This window comes from Chiloscyllium plagiosum, chromosome 24 (genome assembly GCF_004010195.1).
Source record: "Chiloscyllium plagiosum isolate BGI_BamShark_2017 chromosome 24, ASM401019v2, whole genome shotgun sequence".
Taxonomy (NCBI): Eukaryota; Metazoa; Chordata; class Chondrichthyes; order Orectolobiformes; family Hemiscylliidae; genus Chiloscyllium; species Chiloscyllium plagiosum.
In genome coordinates this window covers 22,769,781-22,797,080 of record NC_057733.1, presented here as the reverse complement: position 1 = coordinate 22,797,080, position 27,300 = coordinate 22,769,781, and the positions used below count along the sequence as shown (strand labels likewise).

General features: G+C 40.7%; 1 protein-coding gene across 3 annotated transcripts in view; it reads left to right on the top strand.

Moving 5' to 3' along the window:
• LOC122562073 (glutamate receptor ionotropic, NMDA 2C-like) overlaps nucleotides 1-27,300 on the top strand; it is a 126,374-nt gene that overhangs the window by 69,338 nt on the left and 29,736 nt on the right. For all 3 annotated transcript variants that reach the window (XR_006315205.1, XM_043714557.1, XM_043714559.1), the window contains exons 4-8: nucleotides 5,477-5,591; nucleotides 10,942-11,153; nucleotides 21,731-21,890; nucleotides 23,814-23,967; nucleotides 24,865-24,990. Coding sequence is in view for 2 of the 3 variants with exons in the window: in XM_043714557.1 (XP_043570492.1) it covers nucleotides 5,477-5,591; nucleotides 10,942-11,153; nucleotides 21,731-21,890; nucleotides 23,814-23,967; nucleotides 24,865-24,990 (767 nt within the window). In the remaining variant the exon portion in view is untranslated. The remainder of the gene's footprint in view (nucleotides 1-5,476; nucleotides 5,592-10,941; nucleotides 11,154-21,730; nucleotides 21,891-23,813; nucleotides 23,968-24,864; nucleotides 24,991-27,300) is intronic.

The following is a 27,300-nucleotide window of genomic DNA, read 5'->3' as shown; positions in this document are numbered from 1 at the left end:
GCACCCATGGTGTGTGTGTGTGTGCAGGTGTGAGACACAGTGAGAGACACAAGGTGCACGAATCTTTATTCAATTTCCACCATCAGGAAGATAGGAAAACACCCGGGTGGCCAGTGACAAACACTGCTCTTCACATCAAAGGGCAGTGCTGTGTGATCAAAACAGTGAAGGGGGAGGGTAGGGACTAAATCAAAATAGAGTTGGAGGGAGAAATGATGCACTCCACTCCCTGCGGCGCCCACCTCTCCCTGAACAACTCCAGGGTGTTGGTCGACACCGCGTGCTCCTTCTCCAAGGACACCCGGGCTCTAACGTAACCGCGGAAGAGGGGCAGGCAGTCGGCCGTAACGACCCCCTCCACGGCCCACTGCCTGGACCTGTTGATGGCCAGTTTGGCCAGGCCCAGGAGCAGACCCACGAGGAGGTCTTCAGACCTGCCCTCCCTCCTCCGTACCGGGTGCCCAAACAACACCTTATACTATGTGAGAAGAGAGTGCTGATTGGTTGACAAGTGGAACCTGATTGGTAGAGGTGTTGCTACTGAGAATGTAGCAGTTAGGTGATAATTGACAGTTAACTGCTTGCTTTGTTCAAATTTAAACCAGGCAGATTCCTTTCTGTCGAGGGATTGTCAAGAATAAATCAGAGAATGGTTGTTGTCTATTTTGTTGCGTTAACATAGATTCAGTGACTGCATTCTCTTTCTGCATATCTGCAGAGACAGATGCCCTGTGTTTTAATACATGCAACTCCCAGATGTCACAAGTGCTTCACAAAAAGTGCGTTTTGTCCTTGTTTCCTTTAAGAGAGATTGGGGAACAGGTACTGAGCATTCTACAAGATAAACAATTTTTGAAACATTGGGTGTTTTCTTTAAAAGTTGTAACATTAGAAGCAGTCTGAAAGGGTGTGGTCAAGCTCCCACCCACAGAAGCAGAATGTTTTAGTTTAGCTTTCAGTTGTTGCTGTTGGGGGCTTGAAGAAGTGAAAGCTTTTTTTTCCTTCTCTCAGTTACAACCAAACGCTGGGAGGTTTCTGCCTACCAAGGGATTGGCATGGAGACAATCTGAGTTCTAAATTTGCCTTTTGCCATGGGTGTGTTTATGGAACATTACTATATTGGAACAGTTTATTGGTAGTAGTTAATTAGTAGTAGTACCTGTTATGCTGTTAAGTTTTCCAACAGAGTTAAGTTATTCCAATTCCATCTTTCTTTTGCTGTATTTTAACTATAGTGGATGAATAAAGTGTGTTTTGCTTTAAATCTGGTAGTTTGACCAATTGAATTGCATCTGGAACACAACACCTCACAATTACTTTTAAAATAAGAACAGGTTAAGATCTAGACCATCTTCTGAATATTTTGAGGGGGTTTGATCTGGTCCATAACAAACTTGGCACTCTTATCGGGATCAAAATCTCGAAGTCTGGGTTGGGTTTAGGATTATTGAATTCAAAGGAAGCAAGTGGTAAGTGATCGTGTCCTTTATTTTGGATGTTAAATTAGATTGGTCAAACTATCAGATTTAAAGCAAGACACACATCATTCATCCACTACAGTTAAAATACAACAAAAAGAAAGATGGAATTGGAATAACATAACTCGACTGGAAAACTCAACAGAGTAATAGATACAGTAATTATTATTATTGATCTGTTTCAATAAAGTAACATCAGATAAATACACTCTTAACAAAAGACAAATTCAGAACATAGATTGCCTCACATGCAACTCCCTTGAGAAATCTCAATGTTTGGTTGTAACCGAGAGAGGAAAAAAAAAGCTTTTTCTTCTTCAAGTCCCCAAAAGAAACTGCTGAAAGCTAAACTAAAACATTCTGCTTCTGTGGGTGGGAGCTTGACCACACCCACTCAAGTTGCTTCTATTGTTCCAACTTTTAAAAAACCCACCAAAGTTGCAGAGAATGTTTCCCAAAAGATGAAACTTGAAAACTGAGACAATCTGTCTTCTACATTTGCCTTTTGCTAAGGGTGTGTTTATGGAACATTACTATATTGGAACAGTTTATTGGTAGTAGTTAATTAGTAGTAGTATCTGTTATCCTGTTAAGTTTTCCAACAGGGTTAAGTTATTCCAATTCAGACAGAAGATTGTAATCTGAGTTACTCCTGTGGAGGATGGCTGAAAGCAAGGATAAGTTGTCAAGATATGAATACCCAGTGATGTTCTCTGAATCTGAAACTTGTGACTGGTGAAAAAAAAAGCAGATGTGTGGACATGAAATATGGTTTTACTAAAGTGAAAACAAGCTATGGCCAGAGTATTGCCTCTAACTAATACAAACAAAATCAAAAGCAAAGTATTTTAATTGCTGGTGATGGTTTGCATCTTGTCGTAAGCTTCACGTCTAAAATTTATAAAAAAAGATGATCCATTAAATGCAGACTTTGATAGATTTCAATACTGGACAGTCATTCCATAGAGGAATATCATGAACTTTATTAAACTGTTTGTAAAAATGTAGGAAGTCAACTTGAAGATAGAAGTCAGACAATCAGTTCTCATCTTCATATTGCTGGATTCTATTGAGATGTCATATATGGATAGGCTTCGGTTCTTGAGGCATTTAGTTCCAGGAAAATATACCCTTTTGGATCAAATGTCTGCTGTTTAGTTAAATTCCTGGAAGAAGAATTATTTCCAGCAGCCTTGATAGTGCAAATGGGGCACTCTGTGGTGTACTCAAGAACGGAGATATCAATAATTGCAGTCTGTCAAGATCAGTCAAATACAGAATGTGGGTTTCAATGTAATAGTTACAAACAAAAAAAGATTGAGGGTTACTTTTTACAGATCTGAATGTCACAGTAGAAATCAAGACTGGAGCAGCAAAATGAGTGAACGAACACCCAAATGCATGGTTAACACATTCCATGATTCAAAACAAAGCAAATTGACAGCAAATGATTGAGATTGCTGACTGGTTCAACAGTACAAAACAGAATAAAGAGTGATGGGTATGCACTTGAACTTAAAGCAAGTGACCTAGTGGCCCACAACAATCCTTGGGAGTTGAATTATTCATTATATCCATGTTTGCCAATAATAGAACTATAATTAGTATAGTAAATGCTTCAGCTGGGAATATAAAATGGCAAAGAAACATTGATTGAATGAGTGAGTAGATAGAAGTATAGCAGATACTTTTCACTGCAGTTATATGTTATGTCATCTGTTCTGGATGAAAAAGAAGTGCTAGAATTGAGTTTTTAGATAGTAAAAAGCCAGGAGCAGTAGAAAGTCCAAAGAGATTTTTGGGGGTTCTGTAAACTGATCACCAAAATGCAATGTTCGAAGAAAAATCAAAGTGTCTAATTTATTGTTAGCATTTATAACATAAGGGCTGGGAATATAAAGTGGAATGGGTATATCAACTCAGGTCAGGTTACAGAATAGCCAGGATTTTGTTGTAACCATGGGGAATTCATCTACTGATCAAACAACTAGCACAGAAACTCGATCAGTATTACACAAGGAGTGAGGAGAACTGGCAGTAATTGGTTGCAATGATGCTTACTCCCTGACTGGAGTCCAAGATGACAGAAATCAAACCTTCCAAGATCTTCCAGCCACTCAGAGGGTGACAGCATGTGTACCAGTGAGAGTGTTGGCCGTAGCTAATGGCACTGAACACAGTTGAGGACCATAATCATAGCGAGACCCCAAGTTAGGGTGAAACAAAAGCAAGGGGTAATTTTCAGTTCTTACACAATACCAGGTTCCTTGATCATGCACAAACTACCTGACCTTGAGGAAAAACCAACATGTTTTGCTCAGCACCTTCCAAGGGTTTATGATACCCACTCATTCACCACTGCATTGTAGTGGGCTCAGGGAGATAGATATCAATTAACTCATTAATGAGCTTAAATGACATTCTGCTCATGGCTAGAAATCCAACATCTGTCCATTCCAACCTCTGACTCAATCAGGAGAGGTTATGCTGCTCATGGTGGTGATGTAAGGTGTATGATATATATTTTAATATCATTTACTTTATAGGTTGGATTTTAAACCTTTCTATAGTCATGGTCATTTATTATTTTTAAAAAAATGTGAGAGAGAGTGAAAGTGTGTGAGAGAGAGACTTCCTGGATTTTGTTTTCATTGGGTGACTGTTACGAGCAGAGTGAACAGTTGGGTATTATGTTACAGGTAGAAGGTTTTGGAATTTTTTTGACTTAGGAGAAGCACCCATAGTTTGAAGAAATACCTTTTGGTTTCACTTTTGCAGAGCTCTTGGCTGAAGCTGGATGTGTAAGACAGTTGCTTCAAAATAACAGAATAGAAGTAGTTTAGAACTGTTAAAAAATAATTTACTTTAGCGTAAGGAATCAGTTTGAAAATTCCAAATCACAAATGCTTGGTTAAAATCTTGAACCAGTTATTTGAAGCTGAGAGAGTCCAAGCTCAGTTCCATTTAAACTCAAGGAAGAGGCTCTTGGATTGTCTAGGCTGGGAATTGAAATCACAATTAAGCTAAGTCCTATAGAAGTGATAGAGTGGGACTTCTGTCTGGAATGATGAGAGTAAAGGAGTGCTTTTGGGATTAACAGGATTTTATTTTACAGCATGTTTCAAAATCCTTAAACTTGTATTTATGAAAATAGTTTGGTTTATTCTATGTTGTCTTCAATTCTTTTGCATCTTAAACTTCTATTTTATTGTTAAAATCAAATTTGCAACATTGTGTGTTTGTGTTTCCAGGAAAGCCCATTCATTAAAACCAAAACAACAAAATGTGATCCACTGAGTTCAGTCTGGAATCTGATTTGTCCAGTATTAACAATAATTGGGATATTGTAAACTACAAGAACAACAGGGGCATCTCCAGCAATTGCATATATCCAATAACCATGGTTCCTGCCAAGATGGATAACATAAAATCTAACCCATGTCTTGATTGTTGTGTACAGTTCTGGGAACTGTATATAATGAAAGTTATGTTGGTCTTGGGAAGGAATGGCACACAGATTAAATAAAATGCTACAATAGCTCCAAGGGCTAGATTACAATAAAAAATTACATAACCTGAAATATGGCAAATGGTTTGAATGAAGCTTTTGGGAAAGTACATGTAGTTCTTATATAACGCAATGGTTGCATTCTTATACAAACCCAGAGTATAGAGAAATCACGCTTTAGAAACAACACTTAAAGTGTTGCCGATGCAATCGTGTTACAACCAACACGTTTAAAAGTTCGCTCTTTAGAAACAGTGTCCCCAATTCATTAATCATGTTGCAGCGAATTCACATTAATCAAATGCACGCTTTAGCAGAACAACCTGTAAATGATGGTGCAGATGGAGAGAAACTGTTTCTACCTGTGGGTGAGCATATTGCAGAGTAATATCACCTTGAAACGATGAATAATGAATGTTTGAATTAACCAAGATTCTCTATATCTTCCATTTCACTAGACCTAACAATGATCTTGAAACATATTTCACAGGCACATGTTGAACATTAGCTGGGAAGGTAAAGACTTCTCTTTCAATGAGGATGGCTATTTGGTGAGACCATCGATGGCTGTGGTCACACTGAACCGAAGCAGATTTTGGGAAATGGTGAGTATTAGATGAATATTTTTATGATAGCGACCTGGTCAAGAACAGTCTGAATTATCCCCCAGTGATGTATTCAGTGTACATGGTTCAAATTGGTTAGTCTGTGTATGTGTTTTGTGGTGATAATATTCATAAAAATTAAAGTCAGAACATGAGGAGTGTTTGTTTCTACAAAAGATTAACCACTTAAGATTTAAATGCTTGAAGTGTGCATGAATGAAGACTATATTATATTGTTTCTTTGATCTGCACATGGTTCCTGAGATCTGCCCATGTTGGATAGTAGCTGATTAGCTATGCAGTTGCCATGGAGAGTATGGGTGTGGGAAGTGAGCATGAACAGGCATGGAGAAGGCAGAAGGAATGGATAAAGGGCAAACAGCATTCAAAATAATTGTTACAAAGTTTCAGAGAACTGAGGTGGACTTTCTAATCAGCCCACCTCAGCACTCACCTGCCCAGCGGCTGCCTAGGAAACGCTTCTGGGGTGCATTCTATCTCTGCCCCCTTGGGTGGAAATTGGGTTTACAGACACCTTTAAACTAAGGCAGGTCTGCTAAGCGAGGAAATTTTAATCTTGAAGAGGAGGAGTTTGAATGAAGAAGAGTCATACCAGACTTGAAACGGTAACTCTGATTCTCTCTCCCCAGATGCTGCCAGACTCGCTGAGTTTCTCTAGCATTCTGTGTTCATTTCAGATTTCCAACATCTCCAATATATTTTCTTTATATGGAGATTTTAATGCCTGTCCAAGGGCACATCTCACCATCACTGGGATTCAACTAGTCACCACATGAGGAAACCAAAATAAAACCAAATTGCATCAAAAATATTCACAGCCTGCTCAAGGAATTTAACGTTGGGATGGGATGTACTGAGAGTCACCTCCTGCCCTTTCTTTGACCTCTCCACCCTTAGCTAGTGACTCCAGCCCACCTCCAGTCATCTTTAGTATGGGATAGGTCTCGGGTGGGTACGCTACTGTCAGCTGCCATTTTTGCCAGTGGCTCTAACAGGCAATGGGGAAGGTGTCTGTGATGAGAACTGGAATTCCCAAGAGTCCTAAATTCCGGGAAGGATCAATGCTGGCCAGTTAAGTGCTTGATGATCCTTCTCAAATCGAGCATCAATAGTGGCAGAATAAGGCTCTTTAAATAAACATTAAATGCCCACTTAAGGACTTCAATTAATGTTGGAGTATGAGGCTGTGTCCTGAGCCTTCCTGCCTTGGACTTAATCAGGCAGACATAGGAAGGAAACAGAGTCATTGCCTCACATCCGATTAATGTTTTGCCATCTAGCAACATCAGCTTTCCCTGATGATATTCTGAGAATTCAGTGTCAGTGATATACCTCTGATTTTCATTCCCCAATTTGCTTCCCTGACCATTATCATTCTTAATCTCCAGATCCTGTCCCACCCATCATCATTCTTGCTCCCTAGTGCAAACCTTCCTTCACCTTATAATCATTCCTTAGTTTAAGTCTAATTTTTCCCACTGGTGTCATCAAGAACCAGTGACAGTGACTCTACCTATGATTCTCAATACCAAATTATTTCTCATCCTAAGATTCTCATTTCCCAGTGTAAATATCTCTCCATTATCTTTCCCAGTCCCAGTGTACTTCATTCTTCAAGATCAATCTCAGTTGCCAGCGCAGTGACACCTTATTTATATTTCTATCCCTTTTATTAATTCCATTCTCCATTGAACTTTCCACCCCATTAAAATTCTCATTCTCCAACAATATTCTGTCACCATTTCATTCACATTTAATAGTGTATGAATTTCCCATAGAAATTCAACTTAAATTACAATAAACAACAGATTGCATGTATGCATACTGTTGTAACAGTTCAGAATTAGGTCTCTGAAACACCTTACAGTTTTTATGTGATTAATTAACTGTACTGTGGTATTCATTGTGTAAACAATTTTTTATCTTTTTATCACTACACTCCAGAAATAGCAATAAATCAGTGAATCTAATGCAAATGCAAGTACAGTAACATCAGAATAACAACAATGGTTAGACTAAAATGTCATTAAGCTGTTTTCTATCTCGACTTTAACTTGACTACGCTGCCCTCAGCATTTAGAATATTGTGATCAGTTTTGGGTCCCATAGATGAGGAAGGATGTGCTGGTGTTGGAGGGGATCCAGAGGAGATTTCCAAGAATGATCCCAGGAGGGGCATGTCAGGAGCAGTTGAGGAATCTGTGTCTGTACTTGATAGAGTTCAGAAGGATGAGAGAGGTTCTAATTGAAACTTACGGAATACTGAGAGGCCTGGATTGTGTGGTCATGAAGATGATATTTTAACAAGGAGGAGAGATTAGGACCCGAGGGCACAGCCTCAAAGCAAAGGGATGACCCTTTACAACTGAAATGAGGAGGTATTTCTTCAGCCAGAGGGTGTTTAATCTGTGAAACTCATTGCTGCAGAAGGCTGAGAGGTCAAGTCATTGAGTGTGTTCAAGACAGAGATAGCTAGGTTCCTGATTAGTAAGGGGGTAAAGGGTTACAGGGAGAAGGTATGAGAATGGGAAATATATCAGCCACGATTAAACAGCGGAGCAGATTCAAATGAGCCAAATGGCCGAATGCTGCTCCTATATCTTATGGTCTTAATCTAAGTTTCATTTTCCAATAGTGACTAGACAAATATAGTCGAGACCATCAAATATGGGCTGAACAATTCAAGCACATTCCATGTTTGTGCAGATAAACCTATACCTCGGTCTCGACAGAAAACAGTTTTAACTCATCCTGAACTGGTCCCGCAGGCTACTTGGATAGTGTGAAGTTGCTTAAGTGTATGTAATGACAAATCTTCTCTCTGTCCTTCCTGCCAGGAGTTATCTGTAAAATCATAGCTTGTTCAATCGCACTGTACAGTTGTTCAGGGAATGAATGACAACAAAACTGATGCATACATCAAATTATATACACATAATCAAGCACATCCCACATCCACAATTATAGATTTGTTTAACCAATGAAATTCAACTCTACAAGAGCAAGTTTGTTCTTAATCACAAATTAAACTAAAATTGCCCTGAAGGTAGTATCACAGATAGCATTGTCAAACCTTGAATAAAATTCCAGATCAATTTCTGAGTAGGACCAACCAATATACACAATGCATACATTAGAATCTCCATGGCCCAGAGTAGAACTAGACCTTTCTATATTCCCTGCAGTTAAGAAGAATGAGGGGAATCTAATTAACCTACTATTACAGTCTCATTGAAATTTTCTGGTCTGTGCTCTTTAACTTCGTTTCTCATTTTCCTTACCCTTTTGTTGCATATCAATAAGCCTCTCATAACATTTATATGCTGTGAAAAACCTGCTCTTAATTCCATATGTCACTCCATATTCATCTACACCAGTTCTTTTCTCACGTCCTGTAACTTCATCAGGTATCCATTAAACCTCTAAAGGTCATGTTACCTTTATGACCTCTCAAGGGAATTGAAGATTCATGATCAGACTGTCAGCTTGTCCACCCAAGTGTACTTCTCTCAATCTCTGCATTTTTGAAAGGCTCTGCCTACTATTTTGAAGTAATAAGTGAGTGAAGAATGAAAAAGGCTTTTAATTGCTCTTCGACTTTATCTAAAATCACCACTAGTACCATCTGGTTCCAAACTCTAAAGGCAGAGAAGGTAAAGGAGTTGCAGAAGGGAATGATGTTCCATTACAACCTTATCAACATTTAGATCTTGGGATCCTGTGGACTCTACTGTGCTTTATTCATATCTATCTCCACTGAGAAAGCTTATCCCATCATCTACTGCCCCTCCACCCCCATCACTGGATGCAGGACAATAGAGCCCATTCTAATCTACCTGAGTTTCTGCCAATTTATTCTTCTCTAAATAACCCAGTTCTTAACCTATTTATTAGCGAGAGACTAATCCAGATTCAGAATCGTGTTGTCTGCTCCAAGTGTCTTGAATCACCAAGTTTTCACAGTCTCCTTCATGGCCTTCTTCCTCATTTTGAATCTTGTTTATTTCTGGCTTCTGCCTCTGTTCCTGATTTCTATGTTTCCAGCATTAGACACTGATACACTTAATTAAACAGTTTCCACTAAGATTGTTGTCTTTCTCTCAATCCTCCTCTAATTAGTTCATTATCTATTCCACAGAACCCCCCCCCCCCCCCACCCTTACATTTAAATCAATTTATTATGAAATGATTAGACTTTTACTGGAATGTCTCCTGATCTTCCCATCATCAACTGGAAATCCCTTCAGGTTGTGATTTTTAAGAGAACAGCAGACCTAGTCACACAAATAGACAAACAGGTGTCTTAGAAAAACTTTCACAAAACAATTACAAGTTCATAAAATTTGGAAATTTTCAAGACGATAAACTGCTTTCTACATCAAATTCATTTTGTTACTTAAACAACAGATTTATATACTGAAATTGTAATAAGAGATCCTTATTGAGATGTCATATTCACAACAGCCATATGATTGCTATAATACAATGAATTGCTCATCAGGTGCTCCATTTTTATCTTTCATGCATCCCATAAATAAATCGTAGTGAAACAAAAAAACATACAAATGACAGCAGAATAATGACAAGGACTCAGCAGAACACATATAACTTCTTAATCTCTTTCAATAATCGTGTTAATATGATTGCATCATCACCTTATTTTCAATCCCTTTCTGCAAACACATTAGTGTCGAATTGGCTTATTCCAAATTATCACAGACCATTACAAACCATTGAGTGAAGTTCAAATATTTTATTACCCTGCTTGTCTCTAGAGATACATTTGTCTTCAACTCCCCGATGCGGTACATCATAACTAACAGAAAGTAGTTTGACTCATTGTGTGCTGGTTCCACACATTGACCATGATATTGATATATTCAGATTGTGGGATTGCCTGTCACACATATTTCTTTCTCATTTGATTCTCATTCTGCAACTTCATTATTATCTCATTAACAGCCTCATTTGCTCATGCCAGTGTTAGACAACCTATAATTCACATTTTCCACTGTACTACTCACTCCAATAGGACTCTGACATTCTTGGCAAAACCTCACCTGACTATTCCCCAGATTCATTCTTTTCCCACTATCAATCCATTTGCAAGTGTCAGTGTAGCACCATAAACCCTTCCCATATCAGTCACGGTCATTCTTATTGTCCAGTGCCAGCACTTCTCCACTATTCTCATTCTCTTGCATAACTCTCTATCATTATGAAGATTGAATAAAGAGAAATTATAATGGCTGGACGGTTAGATTTGAGGTGACTGCCACTCTTTGCATATACTGAGAGTTAAATGTAAAATCTCTCCACGCATCTACAGGTTGGAAGATGGGAAAATGGCTTGATAAGAATGAAATATCCAGTGTGGCCAAGATATGGAAAATTCCAGCAACCTGTAACTGACAGTGCCCATTTAACTGTTGCCACATTGGAGGAGAGGCCATTTGTGATTGTGGAAGAAGCAGATCCTGAAAATGGAGCGTGTGTACGGAATACTGTCCCCTGCAGGAAGCAAGCAAACCTGAGTGAAAGGTAAGGAGCTTCATTTTGTGATGTAGGTAATAAACTGGTGCAATGCCTACAGGAATCACAGGCTCACAATTACATGGATTTAAAAGTCTAGTGATGACTGTGGAACTCTTGATTTTTTTGGAAAAACCCAACTGGTTCACTAATGTCCCTTAGGGAAGGAAACTGCCATCTTTATCTGGTCTGGCCGACAAGTAAGTACAAGGCATTCATTTGTCTCAACTACTATAGAGTGAAAAAGGAATGAAATCAGATGTACCACTTGACATCAACAAACAACTTGATATAGACATAGTCACAGGATAATTTGTTACACAGAATGTTCTCGACATCATCATTCCTGTGGAAAAGGACATACCCAGCAGAGGCAATAGAGCCATAAGGATACTGCTATAGGAGTTCTTAACATTCTACATCCAATGAGGTCTCATGGCATCAGGTCATACATGGGAGAGAGAGCCTGCTACTGGTCACCATGTCCCTCACTCCCCATACCACGTCCCCACATTCTACCAACACCCCCCCACTGACCAACGTAGAGATCAGTGATCCTCCATGTTGACCAATACTTGGAAGAAGCACTGAGGATCACAAGACTGGGAGATTTACATGTAATGGAAAGGCATGGACTGATTAGGAATAGTCAGCATGGCTTGTGCATGGGAAATCATGTCTCATGAATTTGATTGAGCTTTTGAAGGATTTTTGAGGGAAGAGCAGTAGGCGTGGTCTATTTGGACTTCAGTAAGGCATTCAACAAGGTTCCAACAAGGTAAGATCTCAGAATACAGGGAGAACTAACCATTTGGATACAGAACTGGCTTGAAGGTAGAAGACAGAGGGTTTTAGTAGAGGGTTGCTTTTCAGGCTGGAGGCCTGTGAGCAGTGCAGTGCTGCAAGGATCGGTGCTGGGTTCACTACTTTTTGCCATTTATATAAATGAATTGGAAGTGAGCATAGGAAGTATAGTTAGTAAGTTTGCAGATGACACCAAAATTGGAGGTGAAGTGGACAGCGAAGAAGGCTACCTCACAGTACAACAGGATCTTGATCAGTTGGGCAAATGGGCTGAGGAGTGGCAGATGGAGTTTAATTTAGATAAATGTGAGGTGCTGCACTTTGGAAAAGCAAACCACTTAATGGTAAGGTCCTGTGGAGTGTTGTTGAACAAAGAGACCTTGGAGTGCAGGTTCATAATTCCTTGCAAGTGGAGGATAATGAAGGTGGTGTTTGGTATAATTTCCTTTATTGGTCAGAGCATTGAGTATAGGATTTGGGAGGTCATGTTGTGGTTGTCCATGATATTGGTTTGGTCACTTTTGGAATATGCACACAATTCTGGTCTCCTTCCCATTGGAAGGGTGTTGTGAAACTTGAAAGGGTTCAGAAAAGATTTAGATTAGATTACTTACAGTGTGGAATCAGGCCCTTTGGCCCAACAAGTCCACACCGACCCTCCGAAAAGCAACCCACCCAGACCTATTCCCTTACATTTGCCCCTTCACCTAACACGGTGGGCAATTTAGCATGGCCAATTCACCTAATCTGCACATCTTTGGACTGTGGGAGGAAACCGGAGCACCCGGAGGAAACCCACACAGACACTGGGAGAATGCGCAAACTCCACACAGACAGTGGCCTGAGGCAGGAATTGAACCTGGGTTCTGGCACTGTGAGGCAGCAGTGCTAACCACTGTGCCACCATGCCATCCACTGCCACCATGCCACCCACATGGATGTTGCCAGGTTCAGAGGATTTGAGCTAAAGGGAGAGGCTGAATAGGCTGGGGCTGTTTTCCCTGGAGCATTGGAGGCTAAGGGGTGACCTTATAGAGGTTTATAAAATCATGAGGGGCATGGATAGGATAAATAGACAAAGACTTTTCCCTGGGGTGGACGAGGTTTAGGTTGAGGGGGGAAAGATGTAAAAGGGACCTAACGGGCAACGTTTTCACACAGAGGGTGGTGCATGTATGGAATGAACTGCCAGAGGAAGTGGTGGAGGCTAGTACAATTACAGCATTTTAGGATAAATAGACAAAGTCTTTTCCCTGGGGTGGACGAGGTTTAGGTTGAGGGGGGAAAAGATGTAAAAGGGACCTAACGAGCAACGTTTTCACACAGAGGGTGGTGCATGTATGGAATGAACTGCCAGAGGAAGTGGTGGAGGCTAGTACAATTACAGCATTTAAAAGGCATCTGGATGGGTATATGAATAGGAAGGGTTGAGAGGGGGTATGGAAAGTGGGACTAGATTAATTTAGGATATTTGGTCAGCATGGATAAGTTGGACCGAAGGATCTGTTTCCATGTTGTATACCTCTATGACTCTATAACTACCTCAGCAACATGACTACTGATCAAGCTGGTCGGGTCCTAAAGGATACAGCTGCGAGACTTCGTCTGCAACAAGTGGTGAGGGAGCCAAGAGGGAAACACATAGCTCAGCAACTTCTTTGTTGCATCTGTCCGTGACAGTATTGATAAGATTGACCACCATACAGCCTGTGTGGAGGTGAAGATCTAGTTTGACATTGAGAATACTTCCATTGTATTGTCTGGCACCATCACCATGCTTAATGGGACAGACTTTGAACAGATTTGGCAACTCAAGACCGTGAATCCAGGAGGTGCCCATGAGCAGCAGCAGAATTTAACTGTGACACAATCTGCAACCTCATGGTTCATTATACTCCCCAAACTACCATTATCATCAAGCCAGGGGATCAATGCTGGTTCAATGAAGAGTGCGGGAGGGTATGTATGGAGCAGTCATACTTTAAAAATGAGATGCTAACCTGATGAAGCTACACAACAGGAATGCCAGAACTGTAAGCAGCATGCGATAGGTAGGGACAAGTGATTCCACAGCCAATGCATTTGATCAGAACGCTGCAATCCTGCCATATCCAACCATGAGTGGTAATAGATAATTAAACAACTCATAGGGAGGCAAACATCCCTATCCTCATTGATATGCTAAGCTTCCCCATCAAAGAAAAAGACAAGACTGATGCACTCATAACAACCTTCAGTCTGAAGTGCCAAGTTAATGATCTATCTCACTCCTCCAGAGCCCCTGCCATTACAAATGACAGTCTTTAGCCAATTCAATTCCCTCCATGAGGTATCAGGAAATGGTTGGAGGCACTGGATATTGCAAAGGCTATTGGCCTTGACAATATTCCAGCAATAGTAATGAAAATTGTCTGCTGGAACTTGCCCACCCTGAGCCAGCTATTCCAGTATAGCTACAATACTGGCATCCAGCCAACAATGTGGTGACAATGTCCTGTATACATAAAAACAGAGCAAATCCAACCAGGCCAAATATCATCCTCTCAGTCTACTCTGGATCATCAGTAAAGTGATGGAGGATGTCAACAACAGTGCTAACAAGCAGCACTTGTTTAGCAATAATTTGCTCAGTGACTCTTGGGTTGGGTTCTGCCAGGGCCACTGAGCTCCAGGCCTCATTACTTCCTTGGTTCAAACATGGACAAAGGATCTGGACTCTTCACAGAGGTATGGTGAGATTGACTGTCTTCAACCGAGTGTAGGATCAGAGACCTAGCAAAACTCAAGTCAATGTGAATCAAAAGGAAAAAAAATCTCTGCCGGTTGTAATCATGTTTGACACAAAAGGAAGATGGCTGGAGTTGTTGTTGGTTTGTCATCATAGATCAAGGACAACTCTGCAGGAATTCTTCATTCTAGTGTCCTAGGTTCAACCATCTTCAGCAGGTTCATCAATTACCTTCCTTCATTATAAGGTCAGAAGTGGGGATATTTGCTGGTGACTGCAGCAAGACCTGGACAATATCCAGGTTTGGACATGCAAATGAAAAGTGACATTCATGCCACACAAGTGTCAAGCAATGACCATCTCAAGAAAGAGAGAATGAAATCATTGCCAGTTGATGACAATCACCATTAGCATTACCATTACAGAATCTCCCACCTTTAACATTCTGGGAGTTCGAGTTGATCAGAAACTGAACTGGACTAGCCATGTACGTATTGTGGCTACAAAAGCAGGTCAAAGGCAAGGGAATCCTACAGCAAGTAACTCACCTTCAGACTCTGCAAGATACTTGTCATTGTAGACTCACCTCCTTCAGTACCCTCTAAGTTTTATTTTTATTTGTTTATGTGATATGGGCATCTCTGGCTGGGTCAGCATTTTTTGTCCATCCTTAATTTCCAGAAGGTAGTTAAGTGTTAACCACATTGCTGTGGGCCTGGGATCATATCAGGCCAGGTCAGATAAGGTTGGCAGTTACCTTCCCAAAATTGTGAACCAGATGGCTTATTACAACATTCAACAGTTATTTATACGGAGTCTATAGATGACTATGACACAGGTGGGACTTGAACCAAGGCCTTATGGCCTGGAGGTAGGGACAATACACTGCATTAAGAGCACTTATAGTGCAGTTGGGGCAGCACGGTGGCTCAGTGGTTAGCACTGCTGCCTCACAACGCCAGGGTCCTGGGTTCGATTCCTGGCTCAGGCAATCATCTGTGTGGAGTTTGCACATTCTCCCAGTGTCTGCGTGGGTTTCCTCCGGGTGCTCCAGTTTCCTCCCACAGTCCAAAGATGTGCAGGTCAGGTGAATTGGCCACGCTAAATTACCCATAGTGTTAGGTGGATTAGTCATGGGTAAATGTAGGAGAATAGGTGGGTTGCTCTTCAGAGGGTCGGTGTGGATTTGTTGGGCCAAGGGACCTGTTTCCACACTGTAGGGAATCTAATTTAAAAAAAAACAACATTTTCCCATGACATATGTTAAGCTAACTGGTCTAGAGTGATTTTTTTTGTCTATTCTTTTTGAATAAGGATGTTACATTTGCAGTTTTCCAATCTGGTGGGACTTTTCCCAAAATCTAGGAAGACCATTACCCGTGCTTCCACTATGTCATTAACTACTTCCTTTAAAGTCCTAGGACACAACACAAAGTTCAGGGGATCTATTAGTGTTTAGCCCCATTAGTTTCCCTAGTACTTTCTCTCTAATCAGTTATTGTGTTTATTTGCTGTCCCACTTTGCGCACTTAATTGTTCAGTGGTTTTGTTAACGCAACTAATGTCCTCAACCATAAAACCTTATTCAATTCCTCTGCCATTTCCTGATTCCCCATTATTATTTCACCAGCCTCGTTATTTCAGGGGCCTATATTCAAGCTGGCCTCACTGTTGCCTTTTTAAGTATTTAAAGAAGCTCTTACCGTCCATTTTTATATTACTTGCCAGTTTACCCTCATTAACTATTGTCTCCCTCTTTATTCATTTTTGGTCATCTTTTGTTGATTTATATTTTTTTTCCCAAGCCTCTAGTTTGCGACTAATCCTTGCCACATTACATGCTATTTCTTTCAACTTAATACTATTCTCAATGTCCTTGGTTAACCATGGTTGGTTTATTCCCTCCCTGTAGTCCTTCTTCCTCACTGGAATATAACGGAAAAGTGAGTTATGAACTGTTTCTTTAAACATTTGCCTTTGTTCCTCTAAGTGTGCAGAAGACTATGAAATTTTACAGAGGGATATAGATACTTTAAGTGAGTGGGCAAAGGTCTAGCAGATGAAGTACAATATTAATAAATGTGAAATCATCCATTTTGGTAGGAGTAACAGTAAAAGAACAATTATTTGAATAGTAAAAAATTCCAGCACACTGTTCTGCAGAGGGACCTGCTTGTCTTTGTGCACGAATCACAGAGGTTTGGTCTGCAGGTGCAACAGGTAATTAAAAAGGCAAATGGAATTTTGTCCTTCATTGCTAAAGGAATTGAGTTTAAAAACAGAGAGGTTATGTTGCAGCCATATAGGGTGCTGGTGAGGCCACACCTAGGGTACTGTGTGCAGTGTTTGGTCTCCTTACTTGAGAAAGGATGTACTGGTACTGGAGGGGGTGCAGAGGAGGTTCACTAGGTTGATTCTGGAGTTGAGGGGGTTGGTTTATGAGGAGAGACTTAGTAAATTGGGATTATATTCATTGGAATTTAGAAGAATGAGGGGGAATCTTATAGAAATATATAAAATTGTGAAGTGAATAGATAAAATAGAAGTAGAGAGGATGTTTCCACTGGTGGGTGAAACTAGGGCAAAAGGGCATAATCTCAAAATTAGGAGGAGCAGATTTAGGACTGAATTGAGAAGGAATTTCTTCACCCAGAGGGTTGTGAATCTGTGGAATTCCCTGCCCAGCGAAGTAGCGGAGGCTTCCTCAGTAAATGTTTTTAAAGCTAAAATAATTTTTTGAACAGTAAAGGAATTAAGGGCTATGGAGAAAGGGTAGGTAAGTGGAGGTAAGGCCCTGAAAAGATCAGCCATGATTTTATTGAATGGCACAGCAGGCTAGAAGGGCCAGATGGCCTATTCCTGCTCCTAGTTCATAAGTTCTTACGTTCTTATGTAACTATTTTTTTGCTAAATTCTTTTCCCAATCCACTCTAGCCAACACTGGCTTCATCGCTATGCGATTACCCTTATTTTTTACAAGCATGCAGTGGGGTGAAGATTAGTGGGAAGCCTTTAAAAACCAACAGAGGATAACCAAAAAGACAATAAGAGGGGAGATGATGAAATATGAGAGTAAGGGAGCTGGTGATATCTAAAAAAAATCTTGCAATTTTCTTTTATATCTAAAAGGTAAGAAATAGGGAAGAGTGTATATTGGACCATTGGACTGCTGGAAAGTGAGCCTAGACAATAGGTAAAGAGGAAGAAATGGCAGAGAATCAGAATAGGTACTTTACATCGGTTTTCACAGTGCAAGACACTAGTAGCATACCAGAACTTCAAAAGAAAGCCAGGGGCAAAGTGAGTGTGGTGGGCATCACTATGGAGAAGTGATGGAGAAGGTGCTAAGGAAGCTTAAAGTTCTGAAGGTTCATAAATCACCTGGATCAGATGGATTACACCCCATTTGAGTTGGAATCATAGAATCCCGACAGTACAGACAGAGGCCATTCAGCCCATCAAGTCTTCACCAACCCTCCAAAGAACACCCCACCTCCAACCATCCCCAAAACCCCACATTTAGGTGGCTAATCCACCTAACCTACACATCTTTGGACTGTGGAAGAAAACCAGAGCATCCATCAAAAACTTCTGTTAACTCGGGGAGAACATGCATTCTCCACACAGACAGTCACCTGAAGTTCGAATAAAACCCATGTCCCCGGCTGTGAGGCAGCAGTGTTAAACATAATATTACCATACCATCCTTATGCTCTGAAGGAGATGGCTGAGGAGATTGTAGAGATATTTGTGGAGATCTTTCAGGAATAACTGGAGTCATAGAAGGTCTCAGATACCTAGATAATGGTCAACGTAACTCCTCTGTTTAAGAGGGGAGAGATGTAGAAGGTAGGAAATAATATCCTGACCTCAGTTGATGGTAAGATTTTAGAGACCATTATTAAGATGAGATTGCGGAGTGCTTGGAAGTGCATGGTAAAATAGGGCTGAGTCAGCATTTCTTCGTCATGATTTGGTCATACCTGACAAATCTGTTGCTCATTACTTCTTCAAAGAATTGTAAGTTAGACAAAGGTGAGCCAGTGGGTGTGATCTATTGGATTTTCAGAAGACCTTTGATAAGGTGCTGCACAGGAGGTTGCTAAATAAGATAAGAGCACATGCAATTACAGGCAAGGTACTGGAATGGATAGAGATTGGCTGACCGATAGGCAGCAGAGAGTGGGGATCAAGGAGAGTTTTTCAGGGTGACAGCAGTGATTAGAGGAGTTCCATAGGGGTCTGTGTTGGGAATGCAACTATTCACGTTACACATTAATAATCTGGATGAAGGAACTGAGGGGATTGTTCCTAAGCTTGCAAATGATAGAAACATAGTTGTAGGTGTGGTAGTGTTGATTAAGTAGGGAAGCTGCAGAAGGACTTAGTCAGGCTAGGAGAGTGGGCAAAGATGTGGCAGATGGAATACAATGTGGGAAAGTGTGAGGTTATGCACTTTGGTAGGAAGAATAGAAGCACAGATTATTTTCTAAAGATTAAAGGATTCAAAAATCTGAAACACGAAGAAACTTTGGAGTCAAAGTTCATGATTCCCTTAAGGTTAACGTTGCAAGTTCCGTTGGCGGTTAGAAAGGCAAATGCAGTGTTAGCATTCACTTCAAGAGAATACAAGAGCAGAATTGTATTGCTGAGGCTGTATAAGGCTTTGGTCAGAATGCATTTAGAATGTTGTGAGCAATTCTGGGTCCCATATTTAACAAAGGATACACTGGAATTGGAAGGGAGCCAGAGGTGGTTTACAAGAATGATGCTGAGAATGAAGGGCTTATCATATGAGTAGTAGTTGAAGACTCTGGGTCTGACTCGATGGAGTGTTAGAAGGATTGGAGGATCTGATTGAAACTTTATACTGAGAGGTCTGGATAGTGTTGGTGGAAAAGGTGTTTCTACTAGTAGGAGAGACTAGGACCCAAAGAACCTCAGAGTGAAGGGACAATCCCTTAGAACTGAGATGAGGAGGAACTGCTTCAGCTAGAGAGTGGGTCTCCCTGCGATAGGAAGGATGTTGTGAAACTTGAAAGGGTTCAGAAAAGATTAACAAGGATGTTTCCAAGTCTGGAGGGTTTGAGCTATAAGGAGAGGCTGAATAGGCTGGGGCTGTTTTTCAAAGTTTGGGAGAAGATTTGTAGCTCGGGTGCTTGTTGTGGTTCTGTTCGCCGAGCTGGGAATTTGTGTTGCAGACGTTTCGTCCCCTGTCTAGGTGACATCCTCAGTGCTTGGGAGCCTCCTCTGAAGCGCTTCTGTGATGTTTCCTCCGGCATTTATAGTGATTTGTATCTGCCGCTTCTGGTTGTCAGTTCCAGCTGTCCGCTGCAGTGACCGGTATATTGGGTCCAGGTCGATGTGCTTGTTGATTGAATCCAGGGCTGTTTCCCCTGGAATGATCTTGTAGACGTTTATAAAATCACGAGGGGCACAAATAGGGTGAATGGTCATGGTCTTTTCCCCAGGGTAGGAGAGTCCAAAACTAGAGGGTATAAGTTTAAGGTGAGAAGAGAAAGATAGAAATCCTAAGGGGCAACATTTTCATGCAGAGGATGATGCACATGTGGAATGAGCTGCCAGAGGAAGTGATGGAGGCTGGCACAGTTACAACATTTAAAAGGCATCTGGATGGGTACATGAATAGGAAGAGTTTAGAGGGTCAACTGCTGCAAATGGGGCTAGATTAGTTTAGGATATTTGGTCGGTGTGGACAAATTGGACCGAAGGGTCTGTTTCCGTGCTGTACATTTTTATGATTAATCTGTGGAACTTATGGCCAAAGAGGGCTGTGGAGGGCAAGTTATTGAGTGTATTTAAGACAGATACATTCTTGATTGGTAAAGGAATCAAAGTTTTTGGGGAGAACAGAGTTGAGAAATATGTCAACCACGATCGCATGGTGGAGCAGACTTCATATGCCAAATGGCCTAATTCTGCTATGTCCTATGGTTGTATCTGCCTTGTCATTAATACTACATCACCACCCATCCATTTCCAGATCCTTGCAATATCCAATCAGAATTGGATTGATCTTGCTTTTTGTAGCAGAACATACCTGGGACGTCTCCATAGTGCCGGTTAGATGTTTCCATTTCAGATGTACTACAGTAACTTGACTTTAGACATGATTAGTTCTGAAGGAAAAGTATTCACTACTATGGTTAAAATGTTGTAAAGGCCCATAGCATCCAGTGCCTTCAGTGATTTGCTTAATCTGTCTCAAAATTGTGATATGGAGAACCTCAGGGCAAAGCTGAGGTGCATTAACCATCACCACTTTTGGATGAAGGATAATGCAAATCTTTCAATCTTGCTTTTCATTGGTTTGTGGGCTCTTCAATCATTGAGAATGAGGATATTTCTGACATTTTCTCCTCTGTTTAGTTGTTAAATTATGATGAGATGTGGCAAGACTGCAGAAATGTAATCTTGGTCATGAGGTTGCTTAGCTGTGTCTCTGACACATTGATTTTATTAGTTAACCGGTATGTAGTCCATGTTCTAGCCTCACTGAGTAGGACCTCACTTCTAGATATGCCTTGTGTTGCTCCTGACATCGTCTTCTACTCTCTTCATTGATCCAGGGTTAGTACCTGAATACTGTTCTGCTGTTGCTGATGGCCCACAGCTGCATGCCTAACTCTAGGATGTAAGATCTGTTTTTAGCACAGTAAATGTGTTATACAATAGAGTGTATTGTTCTCAGTGTGAAGATTGGATTTTATCTCAAGAACAGCAAAGCGATCACTCTTGCCAATACTGACACGGAGGTTTCTTCCCCTATGACTGACCTGATATCGTGATACAGCCTGGGAGCTGGAATCAATGCTGAGGAATCCCATTCCCTCCAAACTTAGTTTTTCATTCCAGAATAAAATAAATAGCTGAGTTCAAATTCGCAGGCAGCCACCTAGGGTTTGAGATTATATGTCTGATCATGAGGCCAGGTCTCTGGACTTCTTAGTCTGTAACTTGTTGTGGAGCTTCTTAAAACTGTGCCAAGTCCTGATCTGTTGCGATGCATTGTCTTAACCTAAACATATTTCAGCATTGCAGAGACGTACACCAAGCTGTGCTGTAAAGGATTTTGCATCGACATCCTGAAGAAACTCGCAAAAACTGTCAAATTTTCCTATGACCTTTACCTCGTGACCAATGGGAAACACGGCAAGAAAGTTCGGGGAACCTGGAACGGAATGATTGGAGAGGTATGGAATTCATGTCTCCTCTGAGGAACAATGAAAAATAATCATCAATGGATGGGACACGGCTTGGTGACACGGGCTTGGGAGGTTGAGGGTTGCAGCAGAATGGCAAGTGTGGGATCGAAGGTCAAGCTGTCATTGGGAGAACTTAAAGAATATTTAAACAGAAACCATGCAGCCAACAAATAACATGCTCAAACTTCACAAGATGTTTATTTATTAAGCAACAATTACTAAATAACTGTATCAAATGCAGACAAATCAAAACAAACAAATATGAACCAGACACATAAAAACTACTGACACTACATATATAGATCAATCACTCTCAACATAATTCAAAAAAGTTACAAGAAACATAGATCATCACCTTCAATAAAACAAGACACTCACATTAAATACCATTTATTCGGGCCAAATAAATACTATTCGTTAAATACAGAAAAATAAACAAAACAAAAAGAAAATCACACTCACTTAACAGAATTACTCATTTTGTATAAATTCAGAGACCGTTGAAATAGAGGCCGGTTTCCCATCACCAGTTCACCCTTTTTTTAAAAACATGTGGAAAGTCCTGGACACTGGTCCACCTTCCTCAGAGTGTCAGGGTATCTGAGGCTCCCTGATTGGGGCCGTTAGAATATAAGTTCCCTGATTGAATGAGACTATGAGGTCAGTGAACTTATATTCTATGACCTCATTATTATCACTACATCCTTTAACTTAGAAAATGAAACCCAATCAATAGAGCACATTCACAATTAAGGGCCCCCAAATCAAATAAAGAAAAAATACTTTCATTCCGTCCATACAGACCACTCCACCAGATACATAACAACAACAGAAATTTGGACCACTTGTAGCAATTAAATGTGGGTAGTAATCAAAATATAAAATTAACTTGTACTCTATTAATATAAATCACTGATGCAAACTATGAGAAAGTGAAGACTGCAGATGCTAGAGAGTCAGAGTCAAAAAGTGTGGCGCTGGAAAACCACAGCAGGTCAGGCAGCATCCGAGGAGAATCAACGTTTCAAGGGTAAGCCCTTCATCAGGAATTCCTGAACGTTATTCCTGAAACATCGACTCTCCTGCTCTTTGGATGCTGCCTGACCTGCTGTGCTTTTCAAGTGCCACACCTTTCAATTCTGATGAAGCAATTTTGTTTGAGGCAAGAAACAAGACAGACATAAACCAAGCATCTCCAGGCCAGTCCGTCAAATGTTGGTGATGGAGGAATTAATGGAAGCTAATATCAGAGACAAAATACATTTTCATTTGCAACAACACTATTTACTCAAGGAATACAGCTGTGGGTTTGTTAAAAGAAATAACATCTGACTAAGTGGATCAAATGTTTCAACAGAGGGGGTATTGCAGTAGCTGTTGCATGTATGGACCCTCAGAATATGTTTTAAAAAGTCTCAAAGGATGATTGCTAAGGCAGAAGCCTATCGAATTAAGAGTTTTGACAAAGAAAAAAACCTTCTAGTGAAGGAATCATTAACCAAAAACCATAATTATAAAAGTATTTCAGACATTTGGATCTGGAATTCTTTACCCAAAAAATAGGAGGCAGATAAATAAATATATTTTTAAAAGCAGTTGGATGCATATTTTAGGGTGACAAAATTGCAGGATGATAGGCAAATGAAAAGGACATGGGACTAAATGCAATGCTCTAAGAGCCAGCATTGGCATGATGGATTGAATGACTTCATTTGGTGATTAACTCATCTAATAAAGATAGACCATTGACACCTAGTCAATACAAAACCCCTTACACTCAGCAAATACAAACTCTTCATATTTACTCTAAGTCTACTCACATTAAACCAGTAGAAAACACTCACTCTAAATAAATGCTGATCAGTTTCATCCTTATATTTACCCCATTTGGTCCTTTATTTCCCACTTTAGGTTTTCTACCAGAGAGCAGACATGGCCATCGGATCTCTCACCATCAATGAAGAGCGCTCGGAGATTGTGAGTTTTTCTGTCCCCTTTGTGGAAACAGGAATCAGTGTGATGGTGGCCAGGAGCAATGGTACTGTCTCCCCATCAGCTTTTCTTGGTGAGCAGCATGGTGTTGTGAAGAGTTTGTACTGATAAAACTGTGCAGCAAATGGGTCAACATCAGGTCATAGTTGAAAATGTTGTCATGAAGTCGGCCACAAGGGAAAAAAAAAATCTGCTGTTTTCAACTTATTCACAAGAAATTTTGAGTGTGATTGCCCAGGTTGATTGCCGTACCTTTGTTTTATTAAATATTTGGGGATGAAGAGTATGAGAGTATTAGTGTTGAGATCAAAGATTTCCAATGATGATAATGGTTCAGGCAAGGATTTATCATTGTGCTGGTTTCTATAATAGGAGCTGCATCATTCATTAATTGGGATGTCATAGGTGTGCAATGGATTGAGGTCAAAAATTGAAGTCAGGTGTCAATCATCAAAGAGTCAGATCTATAATTATGTTAAAGGTTGATGATTGAGACTAGTGAGTAATTGGGGTCAATGTTCAGCATTCAAGGACTGGGAGTTAATGGTCAAGGACTGGAGTGAGTGATTGGGGACTGGGAACAATGATTTGAAACAAACTGCAATAATCAAACATGATCAGTGTTGTGGTCTGGGATCAGTATTCATAGGTCAGGGGTCAGTGTTCGGAGTCTGGGGTCAGTTTTTGGGATCACGGGTCAGTGATCAGAATTGGGATCAGTGATTGAGCTAAAAAACAGTGAAGGTGTTAAAGATGGATCTGGCTACCTTTGTGAGGTTTACAACATTAACAATTAGATGTGGTTGATAGGAATTTGATTTCATGCATAGGAGTGTTCTCTGAGCTAATGCATTGAGACATTTCAGTTTGCAGGTTGAGCTTTGCAGGAAGTGAATGCATGCTGATTGAGTAATTAGAAAGTTCATGACTGCTTGTTGAAGGCACTCAGCTGCCATTTCTCTCTCTGCAGAACCTTACAGCCCCGCAGTGTGGATGATGATGTTTGTGATGTGTCTGACGGTGGTTGCTCTCACAGTCTGTCTATTTGAGTACTTCAGTCCCGTTGGATACAACAGAAACCTCATGAATGGCAAAAGTAAGTTGTAGTGAGATATAATGATTGGAATGAAACATAGGAACTGCAGGAAACCATTCAGCCCATCATGCCTGTTCCACCACTCAAATCAATCATCATTGGTCTGTGTCTCAACTCCATTTAGCCATATTTCATTAGCCTTTTCACTGATCATCTGATTGTGCAATCTCTCAAAATTATACTATTTAGTTTATATTGTCTCCACACCTTAGACCAATAAACAGCCTATTCAGACACACCTTTGGAACAGATGGGAATTTAATGCAGGCTTTTTGACCAAGAGGTAGAAATACCACACTATTCCACAAGAGCCTTACAAAACCTGAATACTGGCTCCAAGGCCCTCAGCACACAATATTTGCTGCAGTTTGTTAGTGATTCCATTTTCTGAGTGTGGTTATCAGTGCACCTATCCCATCATTCACTGGAGTATATGTCCATGGCTTATCTTCTTTTTGGAAGATCGGATTCTAACATGGTGTAGTAGGAATTATTGAATTGCCCCAATAGACAGCTGACATGATTCAGTGGGTCAAATGGTAATGTTTCTGTGTTATAACCAATGACAACAGATATCACTATTCCCAATAGGAAGATCTATTGCAGCAACATAAACTGGAATTGTGTGACAGGACCATGCAGAAGCCCTGATGAAGTTCACTCTGCGCAAATCTCAGAGGATGAAAGTTCTGATTGGCAATTACCCCCCATTTGAATTCTCTGAAAACATCTCCAACTCTGGATTAGGGTCAGAGGCTTCAGATAATTTTGAGTCACTTGCCTGAAAAGGTTACAGGAACAGTCACCACGCCCACCCTTCTGTATCCTGGAACATGCAATGCCAACACAGAGATCCAAAACATCACATTGCTCCATATGATCTGATAGCAATTCTCTTCTCCCAACCTCTCTGCACCCCATCATCTCCCATAGACTCTTCAGACCCACTTTTCCAAACATGAACCTTGACCTATTTGGACCCAACACATCACTCCTTGCCAACCAAGCACTCTTAAACCCCTCCCACCCACCTAACACTTTATCCGTCTCCAGCATCTACTCCCCAGCGCATAACCCATCTGCCACCCTATCTGCATTTTCAACCATCTGATACCTGCACCCACCCAGCACCTCACTATCACTTCAATACTTACCTTCTCTCAGTAGCTGTGAAAATGGTTTAAGGATCTTTAAGCCACAGAATACAGCAGTTAGTGCTGGAGAAGGAGTGGCTATGTGAACTCTTGGAGAAAGTGAGGACTGCAGATGCTGGAGATCAGAGTCGAAAGTGTAGTGCTGGAAAAGCGCAGCAGGTCAAGCAGCACCAGAGGAGCAGGAGAATCAACGTTTCGGGCGTAAACCATTCATCAGCCCTTCCTGATGAAGGGCTTATGTCCAAAACGTCGATTCTCCTGCTCCTCGGATGCTGCCTGACCTGTGCTTTTCCAGCACTACACTCTCGATTATGTGAATTCTTGGTCTTGACTGCACTATTTCACAGGCCCCTGGGCAAGGAGTTTGCTTGGAAAGCTTTTCCAAAGGTAAATCAACAACCTTTAGTATGGTCAAGGTTGGAATCCTTAGGTCTGAAGATTTGAATCTAACATTCATCTCCATACTTATGTTTGTGGTTTACAGAATTTAAAAATAAGCGTATGTTTAGGCGCAATACCAGGGCTTTCTTCAAGTGTATTTCTTGCAGTTATTCCTGCAGGTGGTGTATGTACAAATGATATACTGTTAGATTCGGATACATGCAGTAGTGTAGTAGAGAGTGAGATGGCAGCTGGATACTGATGTACAGGTCCACATAATATAGCTCTGGATACTTCTCTACATGACAATATAACATTCCTCTTTCTTTAAAAAATAAAAAAAAACCTGCCTATCCCCACTTTAACTGTTTTCAATGTTGGAGCATCCACAACCTTCTGATGTAGCAAATTCCAAAGATTCACTACATACTGAATGAAGTAATTTCTCTGCATCTCAGCCCCAAATGATCACCCCTCTACCCAACTGTACCCTGAGACTATGCTCTGTGTTTTAGATTCCCTGACCAGTGGAAACAATGTTCAGCATCCAACCAACAAACCCCTTCAGAATCCTTACATTTCAATGAAATAGGCCCTAATTCTTCTAAACTCCAGAGTATAGGTTCAATTTACTCAGCATCTTATTATTGGACAAACATTATCTCTAGGACCAATTTAGTGAACCTTTGTTATGCTGTGTCCGATGCAAGTGTGTCCTTTTGCAACTTTAGAGACCACAATTGCACATAGTACTTCAGATGCAGCCTAACCTGCA